Source organism: Peromyscus eremicus, chromosome 1 (assembly GCF_949786415.1).
Source record: "Peromyscus eremicus chromosome 1, PerEre_H2_v1, whole genome shotgun sequence".
Lineage (NCBI taxonomy): Eukaryota > Metazoa > Chordata > Mammalia > Rodentia > Cricetidae > Peromyscus > Peromyscus eremicus.
The window spans coordinates 81,917,464-81,932,239 of NC_081416.1; the positions used below are offsets into that span (position 1 = coordinate 81,917,464).

The 14,776-nt window shown below is 40.6% G+C and overlaps 1 protein-coding gene across 1 annotated transcript in view; it reads right to left on the minus strand.

Moving 5' to 3' along the window:
• Nucleotides 1–14,776, minus strand: part of LOC131914950 (phospholipid-transporting ATPase ABCA3-like) — a 137,561-nt gene that overhangs the window by 104,733 nt on the left and 18,052 nt on the right. The window contains exon 5 of the mRNA XM_059267766.1: nucleotides 13,596–13,737. Within this exon, the coding sequence (XP_059123749.1) occupies nucleotides 13,596–13,737 (142 nt within the window). The remainder of the gene's footprint in view (nucleotides 1–13,595; nucleotides 13,738–14,776) is intronic.

Consider the following 14,776-nt stretch of genomic DNA (forward strand, 5'->3'; position numbering starts at 1 on the left):
CCAAGAAAATGCCAGGTAGGCGTGGCAGCTTTTCTGTTATCCCAGCATGCAGGAGGTGGACATGGGTATCCCTGGTAGCTAGACTAGTTGAAATGGCAAGCTACAAGTTCATCAAAAGATCCTATCTCATTACATAAGGAAGAGAACAATCAAGGAAGACACACAACTGCAACCTCAGACCCTCAAGGACACATATGTACCCACAGACATGTGAACATGGATATATACATGCAGGCACACTACACACACACATAAGCAAAAATAAGCAATTAGAAGACATCTGTCAGTGCCTGCAGTTGTCATACGTCCTAGTGGAAAACCCACTACTGCCATTTTCCTAAGCCAATATAATTTCTAAGAGTATTCTAAATACTCATCCTTATAACGACAGATGAGTGCAGCTCTCACTCATCATCAAAGAAGCTGATTTTGCAGCAGATGGAGACTATTTTGAGGGAGTGCTGTAGGATACAGTAGAAGTTGGAGGGGGGAAAGGATATAAATATAGTACTTGTGTAAAATTCTCAAAAAATTTAAATAAAAATTATCACTAATTTTTAACATTTTACATAAAATTAATAGTTGTACATAGACACAAATAGGCCAGTTACATTAACAATTTTAAGTGTGTATGCTTGGAAAGAATACTACAATGTAACTACACAAATATGGATAAAAACTTCAATGAATCCATAAACTAGATACTGTGGACATTTAAAAAATATTAATTCTTCCAATTAATGAACACAAAGACATTCTCATTTTTCTCTCTTATTCTTTTTTTAAAAAAAGTATTTTGTGGGCCTCTCTAGCACTTTGCTTCTTCCTATTCTCATGTGGTCTTCATTTACCATGGTCTCCTATTCCTTGTTCTCCTTCTCTGTTGTTGATCCAGCTGGGATCTCCCGCTCCCCCAAGCTCTCTTTCCCTCGACTCTCGCCCTTCACTACCCCCACTCATGTTCAGGCTGTTCATGTAGATCTCTTCCAAGCACAGGGACAAATAGCCAAACGAATGGAAACACATGAACTATGAACCAATGGCCGAGGGGTCCCCAACTGGATCAGGCCCTCTGAATGGGTGAGACAGTTGATTGGTTTGGGAGGCATCCAGGCAGTGGGACCGGGTCCTGTGCTCATTGCATGAGTTGGCTGTTTGAAACCTGGGGCCTATGCAGGGTCGCTTGGCTTGGCCTGGGAGGAGGGGACTAGACCTGCCTGGACTGAGTCTACCAGGTTGATCTCAGTCCTCCGGGGAGGCTTTGCTCTGGAGGAGGTGGGAATGGGGGGTGGGCTGGTGGGAATGTGAGGGGGATGGGAGGGGGGAGGACAAGGGAATCCGTGGCTGATAGGTAGAACTGAATTGTATTGCAAAATAAAAAAAAATAAAAAAAGGAAAAAAAGAATAAAAAAAGTATTTTGTAATTTTCATTATAGAGGTCTTTCAGGTCTTGGTTAAATTTATTCCTAGGTATTTTTTTTTTGTAACTACTGTGTGGAATTATTTTCATGATTTGCTTCTCAGCAATTTCATTACTGATGTATAAAATGCTGATTACGTTCATTTTGCATCTTGCAAGAAATCAGTTCTAAGAGTCTTGGTAGTTTTGTTTTTCTCTCAATAAAATCATATTGTTTGCAATCTGGGATAGTTAGACTTCTGCTCTTGTTTTCCTATCTTTATTTAATTGCCTTGCCTAACTGGTACTGAACAAGAGCAGTGAAACTGGGCACTCTTGCCTTGTTCCTGATCTTAGAAGAAATGCTTTCAGCTTTTCTGTATTTAGTATGATGTTAGATATGGGATATCCTTTATTATACTTAGAGTATGATCAGTCTATACATAATTTGTTCAGAGCTTTATCATAAAGGAATATTGTATTTTATCAAATGCCTTCTCTACATCTATTGAGATAATTACGATTTTATCTTTATGCTTATATGGTATACTACACTTAAAAAGGGTTATATACATGAATCATCCTTGCCTCTCTGGATTAACCAAACTTGATTGTGATAAACAATCTTTGATATGATGTTGGATTTGATTTGCTAGTGTTTTTAATGGGTATATGATATGTGTATGTACAACTGTGTGTGGCTGTGTGTGCCCATGTGCTCCTCATTGTAAAGATATAGATATACACAGGCACACCCTCCTTTTTAAACATGGGTGCTGGGGATTTGAACTCAGGTCCTAATGCTTTCATAGCAAGCAGTCTTTCCCACTGAGCCATCTCTCCAGCTTGGTTTGCTAGTATTTTGTATCTGTTTCCATCAGGAATACTTGGCTAGAGTTTGTGTGTGGTTTGGTGAGTGTGTATGTCTGTCCTTGACTATTTTGATAACAGGGTAATGCTGACCTTATACCATAAATTTAGAAGGGGTCCCTCCATTTTCATGCTTTAGAATAGTTTTCAAAGAATTGGCATTAGTTTTTTTTCTTTCTTCTGCTGAATTAGAATTTGTGTTTTAACAAGATCCTAGGTAATTTGTACAAAACTTGAGGAAACATACTGAAAATCACCCCAGATAACTCATGTAATATCAAAAGTTAAAACACAATTGCTACAATAAGGATGTCTGGAAAAGCCACAAGCAATCATACTATTAAATATTTACTAAGAAAAAACACAAACAACAACAACAAAAACCCAAAACAAACAAATAAAAAAACAAAAAACAAAACCCCCAAAACCTATAATACAAGTAATTCTCTGTATAAATACACATACATAGTTTTAATGAATTTTTCTTCCTGGGCTGACAGAGCTCCCTCCAAGAGCCAAAGATACCTATCAAAAACTACAATATCAGACATGAAAATCCCTCTTTTGAGTAGTTGGCCAGGGCTGTCCAAGAGACTCCCCAAACATACGGCCTATCGCTGTTGCCCTTGGTTGCCCATCAGAGATAGAAGATAAGTCCTAGTGTGGAAGACAGCATAGACTTCAGAAACAGGGCCCAGAGACTCCAGAGCTGGAACTGACCTACATGCCTCCTCCTGGAAGACTAGATTCCATGGTATCAGAAGGCAGCACACAAGTTTCCAAAGGAGGGAGGTAACCAACAGTCCCACCCAGGTGTGACGCCTATGAACCATAGAGTTCAATAGTGGCTTGTATAACTTGGTAGTAACCAACAGCTCTTTAATTGGACTTAACTGCTTAACAAGAGGGATATCTGGTTCTGGAAACCTAGCTAACTACTCAGTGCTATAAAATCATGGTTATTGGAGGAAAATCTACAGCCACTTCTTTGCTAAACAAGTTTAATTGCTAACAACAATCTATACACATTTGTCCTTATACAAATAAATGTAATCTTCACCCCTCATCAAGGAAATTTCTCTTGTAGATGAACCACTACAGAAAACTACAATCAATAAAAATGCAGATTTGTAGGGCCCAGTCCCAATGGATACACATTTGCAAAACACTCCTGCACCTAAGACTCAGGGAACACTGTGAAGGGGTGTGTGTGTGTGTGTGAAAAGATTTTAAGTGCCAGAGGATCAGAAACTTTGCTGTGAGATTGTGTCTCCTAGTAATGTCAGAAGCTGCACCTATAATGTCTCACCAACGTGGCTATCCAAACATGAGCCAAACAAGGAAGGCACCAGTGGACATGCTAAAGAATAGCAAGGATAAGCAATGAGGCCTCAACCCTACACACACACACACACACACAACAACAACAACAACAACAACAACAACAAAACTATAGGCAATCAAAGATAGTTGGTAGGGGAGATTTGGTTTTCCCCAGGGAGGAGCAAACAAATGGGTTGTCCAGTGCCAAATGATCAGCCCTGAAACATACATACAAGTAATATTACATGCAGTAACAATAAAAGAGGTAGTGGATTTGAAGGAAGAGTGGGGAGAGGCATAAGATAGGGCTTGGAGAGAGGAAAAGGAAGGGAAAAATTTGTAATTATGTCCAAATCTCAAAATAAAAAAGTAAAAATAATCACAATTTCTCTACCCGCCTTGACTATACTTTTTTATATATTTATACAAATGTTTATTGATTCCTTGAGAATTTAACATATTTTGAACATATTCACCCTCAACTCCTTTCCCTACTTCTCCCAGATCCACCCCATCTAGTCTTCCTTTATATTACTATTTAATAACTCACTGACTCTAATTTGTGTTGTCTATATAATTCCAGGTGTGGGGCATTCACTGGAATGTGGTTAACCTACCCTGAACCACATCCTTAAAGAAAATTGTTTCTTCCTCCCCAGAGCCATCAATTGTCCCTAGCTTCTCAGCTTTTCATCCTCTAGGTGGGGGTGCATTAATTCCTTCCTATTCCATTCTAAAATATAGATTGGCTTGATATTGTGAGGGTCTTTTCAGACAACCAAAGCTGTTGTGAGTTCATGAGTGCAGTGGTTTTGTCTTCCAGAAAACAATGTGTCACTTGATTTCAAGTTATACTACAGAGCCATAGTAGTAAAAACAGCATGGCACTAGCACAAAACCACAAACACTGATCAATGTGATAGAATCGAGGACAAAGATATATCATACAATATATTTTGATCAGAGTCACCCTCCCACAGCTCCAGATGCACTCTCATGTCCCTACCCACCCAAGTTTGTGATTTCTCTCAATTTTTAAAAAACCCATTAAGTTCAATTTGCGTTGTCCAAATATTCTTAGATGTGGGCCTGTCCTGAAGCACTGCCAACCTACTAGAAGTCATCAAATATTAGCTTAAGGGTGGGATCAATAAAAACAAATGACAGCACATGCTGGTGTGAGAATGTGGAGAAAGAAGAACACCATTCATTGCTGGTGGGAGTGGAAACTTTTATAGCCACTATGGAAATTAGTGTGACCATTCCTCATGCAGCTGAGAATGACTGATTCAAAGATCCAGCTATACCATTATTTGGCATATACACAAAGGACTGTATATCCTACATTGCTACGTCCTACAGAGAAATCAACTCATTCATGTTCATTGATGCTCTTTTCTGATAGCCAGAAATTAGAAACAGTTTGAATGTCCATCAACTGATGAATGGATAATGAAGTGTGGTACATTTATGCAATGGATCATTACTAATAATATCTGCTAAACTATTAAAGAAAGCTTAAATTTATTAATTGTTAAGCTTTTAAGAAAAAGAAAATTATGAAATATGTAAGTACATGGATGGAGCTAGGAAGTATAAGACCCACACAAGGTCAAGCCAGATGGGGTCTGGCACTGATATGGGGAAGTGGACACAGATTCCCACCTCAAACAAGAAGCTATTTTTTTTTTTTTTTCGGTTTTTTGAGACAGGGTTTCTCTGTGTAGCTTTGCGCCTTTCCTGGAACTCACTTGGTAGCCCAGGCTGGCCTCGAACTCACAGAGATCCGCCTGGCTCTGCCTCCCGAGTGCTGGGATTAAAGGCGTGCGCCACCACCGCCCGGCTGCTATTTTTATTTTTTAAAAAATATTTATTTATTTATATTTTATATATGAGTGCACACCAGAAGAGGGCATCAGATCTTATTATAGATGGTTGTGAGCCACCATGTGGGTGCTGGGAATTGAACTCAGGACCTCTGGAAGAGCAGCCAGTGCTCTTAACCCCTGAGCCATCTCTCCAGCCCAAGAAGCTATTTTTAATTGATACCCATTAGAAAATAAAAATAAGTTTTCTCTAGTGGAGTATCACTGGGCATATCAACCACACTCCAGGACAGTCCCAATGCCTAGGAGTAGTTGGCCAACACAAAACAAACACAGTTTTTCACAGATCTTGAAAGGACAATTTTCAATTTCATGTGGAAACATAAAAACCTATGTAGCTGGTTAGCCTGGTCTACAAAGGGAGTTCTAGGAAAGGCGCAAAGCTACACAGAGAAACCCTGTCTCGAAAAACCAAAAAAAAACAAAAACAAAAACAAAAACAAAACAAAAACCTATGTAGCTAAAACAATATTGAATGATAAAAGAACTGCTAGAGTTATCACCATCCCTGATCTCAAGTTGTACTACAGAGCTATGGTAATAAAAACAGCATGGTATTGGTACAAAAAAACCCCAGACATGTTGATCAATGGAGTTGAATTGAAGGCCTGGACATAAATCCACACACCTATGAACACTTGATTTATGATAAAGAAGCCAGAAACATACCTTGGAAAAAAGACAGCATCTTAAACAAATGATGCTAGTCAAGCTGGATGGTATGTAGAAGAATCCAAATAGATTCAAATGTATCATCCTGCACAAGACTCAATTTCAAGGTAGATAAAAAACCTCAACATAAAACCTGATACACTGAACCTGATAGAAGAGTAGGGAATAGCCTTGAATGCATTGGCACAGGAGATTACTTTCTGAACAGAATACTGTTAACATAGGCTATAAGATCAACAATTAATAAATGGGACCTCGCTGGGCAGTGGTGGCGCACGCCTGTAATCCCAGCACTCAGGAAGCAGAGGCCAGTGGATCTCTGTGAGTTCCAGGCCAGCCTGGTCTACAGAGCTAGTCCATGGCAGGCTCCAAAGCTCCAGAGAAACCCTGTCTCGAAATAAACAAACAAACAAACAAATAAATGGGACCTCATAAAACTGAAAGAAAAGCTTTAGCATGGCAAAGCTTACCATCATTTGGACAAAGCAGCAACCTACAGAATGATAGAAGATTTTTACCAATTATACATCCAATAGAGGGTTAATACCCCAAATATATAAAGAACTCAAAAAACTAGATATCAGGAAAACATATAACCCAATGAAAAAATGGAATATAAATCTAAACAGAATTCTCAAGAAGAAACTCAAATGGCTGAGAAACACTTCAAATAATGTTCAACATCCTTAGCCATCAGGGAAATGAAAATCAAAATTATTTTGAGATTTCATCTTATACCTGTCAGAATGGCTAAGGTCAATAAAATAAGTGACATATTAGCTGTTAAGTCATTAGTAAGTAAGCCATGATCCATAGAACCACAGAGAATAGATATAGATTAAGGGACTAAGAGATACAGATAGATCTCATTAAGAAAGAGAAATAGAACAGATAAGTTCTGGAAGGATGGGGATGCTGGGATGGGAGTATCAAGTGGGGTGGGAGAGGGAAAAGGGGAATGAGGGAGGGAATACAGGTAGAGACATGTAGCATGAGTCTTAAAAGTTCTTATTAATAAAATCAAACCCGAGGCCAGTTATTGGGGTAAATGCTGGAAGGTCAGAGTACCAGAACAAGCCACAGCTATCTCACCTTGCCAATTCCTCAGTTGGTCCTGTTTCCTCAGACTGGAAGCTTCTGTGTCCTCATCCCAATGGCTCTCAGCTGAACTGCTACTCGAAAGCCTGAATGCTTAACCAGACAAATGCTTAACCAGCCAAAAGCTTCTAGTTTCTGGTCCTCACGCCTTATAAACCTTTCTGCTTTCTACCACCACTCCCTGGGATTAAAGGCTGCTTTCTGGGATTAAAGGCGTGAGTCACCATGCTTGGCTGTTTCCAATGCGGCCTTGAACTCACAGAGATCCAGAGGGATGTCTGTCTCTGGAATGCTAGCATTAAAGGCGTGTGCTAACATTTTCTAGCCTAAGTATCTTTCGGCTTTTCTGTTCTCTGACCCCAGATAAGTTTATTAAGGTACACAATATTTTGGGGAACACAATACCACCACAGAGACAGCTAAAGTTAAGGGACATTTGAGTGATAGTATGGAAATCTAACAGTAGAAACTTTCTAAAATATATACATATATGAAGTGATCTAAATAAAATTGACAAATAATGGGGAGACAGAGCCCCAACTGGACATCTGTTTTCACCAATTGAAGCTTCCAGTGCCAGGACTGAGTTATATCTAATTGAATTGTTGGCCAAAGGAGTCCCATGAGAGCCCCCAAACTCAGGCTGTTGCCAAGACTACAGGTTGCTTTCCACAAATTGACAGCAAGGCCCCATGGTTGAAGACAATACTTATACAACTCATTGAACATGGAGAAGTCGAGCTCCTACCTATACAGAGTCTTCTCCCCTGTGTTCTTTCTAGATAGTCTTTTGTATAGGAAAGTACTCTGCATGCTATCAAAAGAGAAATGTAAACACCAAGCCAGCCATAAACTCTTTGATCTACAATGGTGAACTATTTGAAAGATATGCTAGGACAATGGTGGCACAAAGCCTGCTCAGCCATCATCAAGAATCTTCCTCCTGTAGCGGATGGGAACAAATACATAGACCCACAGCCATACATTATTCAGAGTGAGAGTCTTTGAACACTCAACTCTAAATGGGATATCACCATCAAATCCTTCCCCTCAGGGCTCAAGAAACTCCGTGGAAGAAGAGGTGGAATGAGTGTAAGAGCCAGTGGGGATGGAGGACACCAAGAAATCAAGGCCCTCTAAGTCAACATGATCAAATTAGATATGAACTCACAGAGACTGAAGCAGCATGCACAGGGCCTATCATGGTCTGCAGCAGGTCCTCCATGTATATATTATACTATGGCTTCTAGATTAGTGTTTTTGTGGGATTCCTGAGTATGTGAATGAGTGGGTCTCTGATTCTCTTCAGGCTATTTTCCTTTTGTTGGTTTAACTTGTCCAACTTCAATGTGATGGTTTTTGTTTTATCTTATTTTTTGTTATGTTTTGCTGTTATCTCTTAGAAGCCTATTAATTTTTAATGAGAGACAGAAAGGGAATGGATAGGATGGGAATGGAGGTGGGGAGGAACTGGGAGGAGTAGAGGGAGGGGAGACTGTAATCAGATATATTATGTGAGAAAAGAATCTATTTTCAATAAAAGGGAAAATATAGCTGTAAGGATTATGTTCTTATTATGTCACCAGTCTGCAATGTCGTCCCAGCCTAAAAAGCGGGTGTGCTCTTCCACGGGTCTCTCTCTCCCTCTTTCCGCACTCTCTCCTTCCATATTCTCTCCCCTCCACACAGTCGGTCTCTCTCTCTCTCTCTCTCTCTCTCTCTCTCTCTCTCTCTCTCTCTCCCTCCCTCCCTCCCTCTTTCCGTACTCTCTCCTTCCATAATCTCTCCCCTCTGCGTGGTCTCTCTCTGTGTCTCTGTCTCTGTCTCTCTCTTTTTCTCTCTCCCTCCTAATAAAGCTCTAGAAAAGTAACCATGCTCGTGATTCTTCTGCCACCGCAGCATCCAGCGCTCTCCGTCAGCATGGCTGCCATGGGCGGCCAGCCATGAGCACTGCTGCTTAACAAACGTCTGGTGCTGTTCAGACTTGGATAGATCACTGAGGACCTGCTGCGACCACCGCTGCCACCGCCTCCTCCCCCATCCAGCGAGACTGTGAGCAATCCCTCGCCTCCACTGGACCCCCACACAGCTACTGCTACTGCTACTGCCATGATTCTTCACTACAGTGAGTGAGTCCGCCGTTCTCGCGGCTGTAGTCTAAACTATATTCTTTGCGACAAACACCCTGGGGGTTGTCCTCGGGCCACGCTGGCAACAGCAGACACATTTTCGCTCCTGACGAGGGGGTCAATGCTGTCTTGGGTCCACCAGTGGACCACCTGCAGCGCACGCAGCAGCCCTTAGCATCCCTTGACAAAGAGGATGGTTAGCTTGAGCTGATTCATAGATCTTTCTTCACTCCTTGGGGACCCCTGAGATTGGAGTCTGATCCCGGTTTGTTATTTTAATTTTTTATTTTTCTCTCGGCTACAGCCATGGGACAAAGGGGCGGATACCGGTAAATCTGGCCGCATAACAGCTTCACAGAAACTTCTGCCAGTGAACGGGCAAATGAAAGAGTTACTCTATCCTCAAGCTTTCTGCTAAAGCTCTAAACCCTTCCTCCCCATTTCTGCCTCTGCCACGTGAAACCTTTTCTGTCTGACTTCCACTGGCAGTGGGCAGCTCAATTGGGCAGGCTTGGGCGACTTCTACAGACTCTCGCCCTAACTCACCTTAACTCCATCCACTCATTCTCAAACCGCCTTGGGAGGCACAGACGGATCTGGAAGCGGCTAAGATCCATACAAATAAGTTTATAGTAGTCAGGATAGCTCTCAAGCCAAAAATCAGCTTATAGCCTCAGGCAAGTCTTCCAAAAGGATTGGTTTATAGTCTGCCTCCTGGCAGATCTTCCAAAAGCTGTCCTTAAGCCAATAATCATCAGAAAGAAAAAAAAAATTCAGGACATGGAGTAAAATCTGTCTCTTGTTCCCCAGACCTCCCGACTAAAACTTAAGCATCTGGAGAACAAGGCTCCTGACCCCACAGGCAAAAGAGTCATCTGTGACATTTAAGGTGTGCCAGGGAAGAGACAAAAGCCTGAAAACAAAATTGCCAAGTGCTGGCACTCGCTGATTCTGAAAGCTGTTGGGTCCCTGTTTTAAGTGAGGAAAAAGGCCACGGGCGAGTGCCCTACCAGACCATCAACAGCCTTGTTAAAAGTGCCACCTATAAAGACAACCAGTGAGCTGACTGCCCCCAGGCACCAAGACGCATGGGTACATCAAGCTAAGACCTCCAGCAGACCTAGGCTTGGCTACAGACATGGCAGGGAACCCAGAACACAGCAGGGAAGCCATCTGTTTCTTTCCGTCTGGACACCAAAACCACTAACTTGGTCCTGGGAGTTTTGGGATGTCACCTCTCCTTTCTCTATTGTCGGGTACAGAGGACAGCCTTACCCACCTCACCAGATTTAATTGCACTTTCAGAGTTACTTAATGGGAAAAGATTTTCAACTAAGATAAGAGCTTTTATTTCATTGCCTCATTCCAGATTTACTGCCTGTATTTCTCACATGTACACAGACAGGGCCCTGATCTTTGCATTGTCCCTAATTCCAAAAAATAAGTTCTCATGCACCACAAGTTTTTCTCTTCCCAGTTCCCTGTTCTAATTCACTGTTCAGCTAATGATAGAGGACCACCACAGAACCAGAGTCCAGAAATCATCAAGTAAGAAACTGTAACAGCTAAAAGGTATTTACACTCCCAGACCCAAAAGCATCTGGGCGCTACAAAAAAGACTTTAATGTAAACATCTATTACTGTGAGATGCTTTTAACAATTGATCACCTGTCTCCTGGATGCTAAACTAGTAAAGGAAACAGGTTCTTTAAAATAATCTGTCTCTGATAAAGCTTAACATGTTTCAGAATCCATCTGGACAGGCCAGATCTACCTCAGATAAATGCCAACATAAAATAATAATGATTCTTTTCTCTCTAAGCTTTTTTCTGTGTCACCAGCATCTTGTCAGACAAAAGGTTCCCAGCCACAACCAAGAGGGTACATGTCTCTAGAGCAACAGATGGCAGACAGTATCCCACAACGCCTGTCTACTCATTTCCCCAAGAGCCAACCAACGTTCAACAGTCAGCTGGAAGCAGCTTTTGAGAAAAACGATGCCCCTATTCCCATCTACCTCCTTTTTTTTTTTTTTTTTTTTTATAATAAGTGAAAGTCTGGGATGTAAGGATTATGTTCTTATTACATCACTAGCCTGCAAGGCGTGCCCTTCCACGGGTCTCTCTCTCCCTCCTTCCATACTCTCTCCTTCCATATTCTCTCCCCTCTGTGCGGTCTCGGCCTCTCTCTCTCTCTCTCTCTCTCTCTCTCTCTCTCTCTCTCTCTCTCTCCCTCCCTCCCTCTTTCCCTCCCTCTCTCCCTCCCTCTCCTAATAAAGCTCTAGAAAGGTAACATGGCTCATGATTCTTCCGCCAGCACTCTCTGCCGTCAGCATGGCCGCTGCTTAACCAACAATAGCTACTCTGCTTCTACACATGTATTCAAAAGAAACAAATTGGCATAGCCAAGGAGATAGACACATGCTCAGGGTTATTGTGGCAATCTTCATAGTAGCTGAGACATGGAATCTGCCTAGGTACTCATCAGTAGATGAATGGATGCAGAGAACAGAGAAGTATTATTTAGCAATAAAGTAGTATTAAATTGAAATGATGAAGGTAACACCATCCTGTCCCAAGTTTGTCTGTCTAGTCACTCCTTAGGCTTCCACCCCCACCAACAGCCTTCTCTGCCTTGGCAATACTTCAGAACCAGTCCACAGCCTGGAACATAGTCCAAACATATTATGAAGTGTCTAGAAGATACCACTGAGTCTTGCAAAGAAATCAGATGTTGCTAGGCCACTCCAAATCCCTCACTAATGTACCCCTCCCACACACACCTTGAGCATTGACATAATTATGGTTTTGTCTTTAAAAATGCTGTACCTCAACTTGGGCATCAACAGACTTTTCAGAGGCAGGAGCCTGTTCTTGGTCTGACCATCAATAAAAAAGAACTCAAAACTTTTAATTGGCTTAAACAGCATGGTTGTCAATAACTATCTTACATAGATTACTTCAAAATCATGCACTTTGCAGCAACATGGATATCACAGGAGTTATATCCTGTTAAGTTAAATAAGACACAGATAGACAAACAAGTATTGTGTGCTCTCAGTGTAATTTGTAGTGGCATTCCTGCTGAGCTGCAACTGACCTGGCTCCAGAGAGTAGCACCTAGCCCTAATCCATCTTTTGTTTAGCAGACACCTTTTGTTTCCCTTGTTGCCCTCTATGAATCTTGTCTCAGGATACAAAGGCCTATGCAAAACTTGATTCAGGAAAACCGTGGTACCTGACAAATCCAGGAATTTGCACTTGGCATTGTATTGTTGGGAGCTCCTTTCAGGTTGTTTTGAGCACATGGAAATTAACTGGCTAAATTATAATGGAGAGAAATAAAACTGCCCTAGGACATCCCTGTAGCCAGGAAAGGCTAGATTTATTCTTAAGATGCCTCTGAGTCTTCATTCCACGGATCTGCATGAACCCACACCCCACACACCCATGTCACGATCAGTTACAGTAGTTAAATAAAATTAATCTAAATATTGCACTGTGATTATGCGAGGTAGAAGAAAAGCAAGATTTGATGCAGAACACTATAGGTATGTACTGATTTATGACACTGAACCCCAGACATATATACATAGTGTCTTAGTTAGGGTTTCTATTGCTGTAAAGAGACATCATGACCATGGCAACTCTTACAAAGGAAAACATTTAGCTGAGGTGGTGGCTTACAGTTTCAGAGGTTTAGTCTATTATCATCATAACGGGGAGCATGGTGGCATGTAGGCAGACAAGGTGCTGGAGGAGCTGTTACATGTTAATATGCAGGCAACAGGAAGTGAAATGAGTATCACAGTGACAGAAGCTTGAACAAAGGAGACCTCAAAGCCTTCCCCAACAGTGACACACTTCCTCCAACAAGGCCACACCTATGTCAACAAAACTACACCTCCTAATAGTACCACTCCCTTTGGGGGGCATTTTCTTTCAAATTACCACACATATACAGCAAATACATTTGAATAAAAGTAAAATTTAAAAATATATTTATATTGATATGAGAACTGAAGATGGATACAATATATGTAAGTTTATCAAGAGTAAAGACTGAAAAGTAGTATTGTTACAATATAAATTTTAATTATCATGAAGAATAAACATTTCTTGTTTGTTAAATACAAATATTTAAACACAGGTATATGTTTATATATATACTCACATGTGACCATTTGGATAAAATAAGCATGCCGAAGGATCTGCTTACCAGGACTTCCTCCATCATGAAAATCTGGATTCCTGGGTTGTATAGAAGGATGATTAGGAAAAAGAAATGTTGTTTTCCAGCCTGTCTTGTCTGGCCACCAGATGGTCCTCTGCACACCAATAAAACGCAAATGATATTTTATCTGAAAGTATTAATAAGAAGTCATGTATGTTGAAAATCACAAAGAAACTTTAAAAGCAAATGTTAGCAATAAAGTTACATCCTACTAGAAAAATATTTGACTTTAAGGATGAAACCAATTTGAAAAATTCTGTATGCCTAGCATTTACAATGAGCAAGGTAGAGAATGTATGCACACTAGACCCATTTGAATTCTACTCAAAATACAGAAAACACACAAGACATGCATGAAACTATTATCAAGGGCATGCAATGAAATAAATGTAAACGTATACTACAGAAATATAAACTACCTATTTAAACTTATATTGGCAAAATAAAAAGCCGAGCAGTAAATGTTTGTAGAACTTAGACACACAGGCACTTGAATCCAATCCTTGTAGGTTAAATGGAAAATGGCACACCAATGGATGGCCTAACAACTAAGGGCTCAAAAGAGGTATGGTTCATCTAACTGGGAAAGCATACTAGACACTCTACATTGTTGGCTAACAGTGACTCAGTTATAATTAAATACTACAAATAAAATATTTCCTTATATTAAAATCCCTGTTGAAAACCTACAGAACTGTCTGTGTTCCCTAAAAGCAGTTTGACTACTAGAAATATGCATAGATTATTATAAAAGAACAGAAAGGGTAGGGATACAACTGTAAGCTGAATGAAAATTCACAGGAGCAACCCCACGTTAAAGAAAATTACATGGCCAAAATCCCAGAAGCAGAAATATATGGTATCTGTATGGAGTTTCTTGGTTAAATAGTAAAAAATTGCAGATAAGGGAATGGAGACACATATGGATGGCCATAAATCTTGTGCCAAATACTGTATATGAGCCTATGTAAGCCACTAGAATTTTTAAATTTATTTTCAAAATGTATTATTTATTATTATTATTATTATTATTATTATTATTATTATTATTATTTGTGTGTGTGTGTATTTATATATATGATGAGGGGGGCGGGGAGAGAGAGAGAACACCCAGGTATATTCATGGCCTGTACATGGAAATCAGAGGATTATCTTTCAGGAGTCAG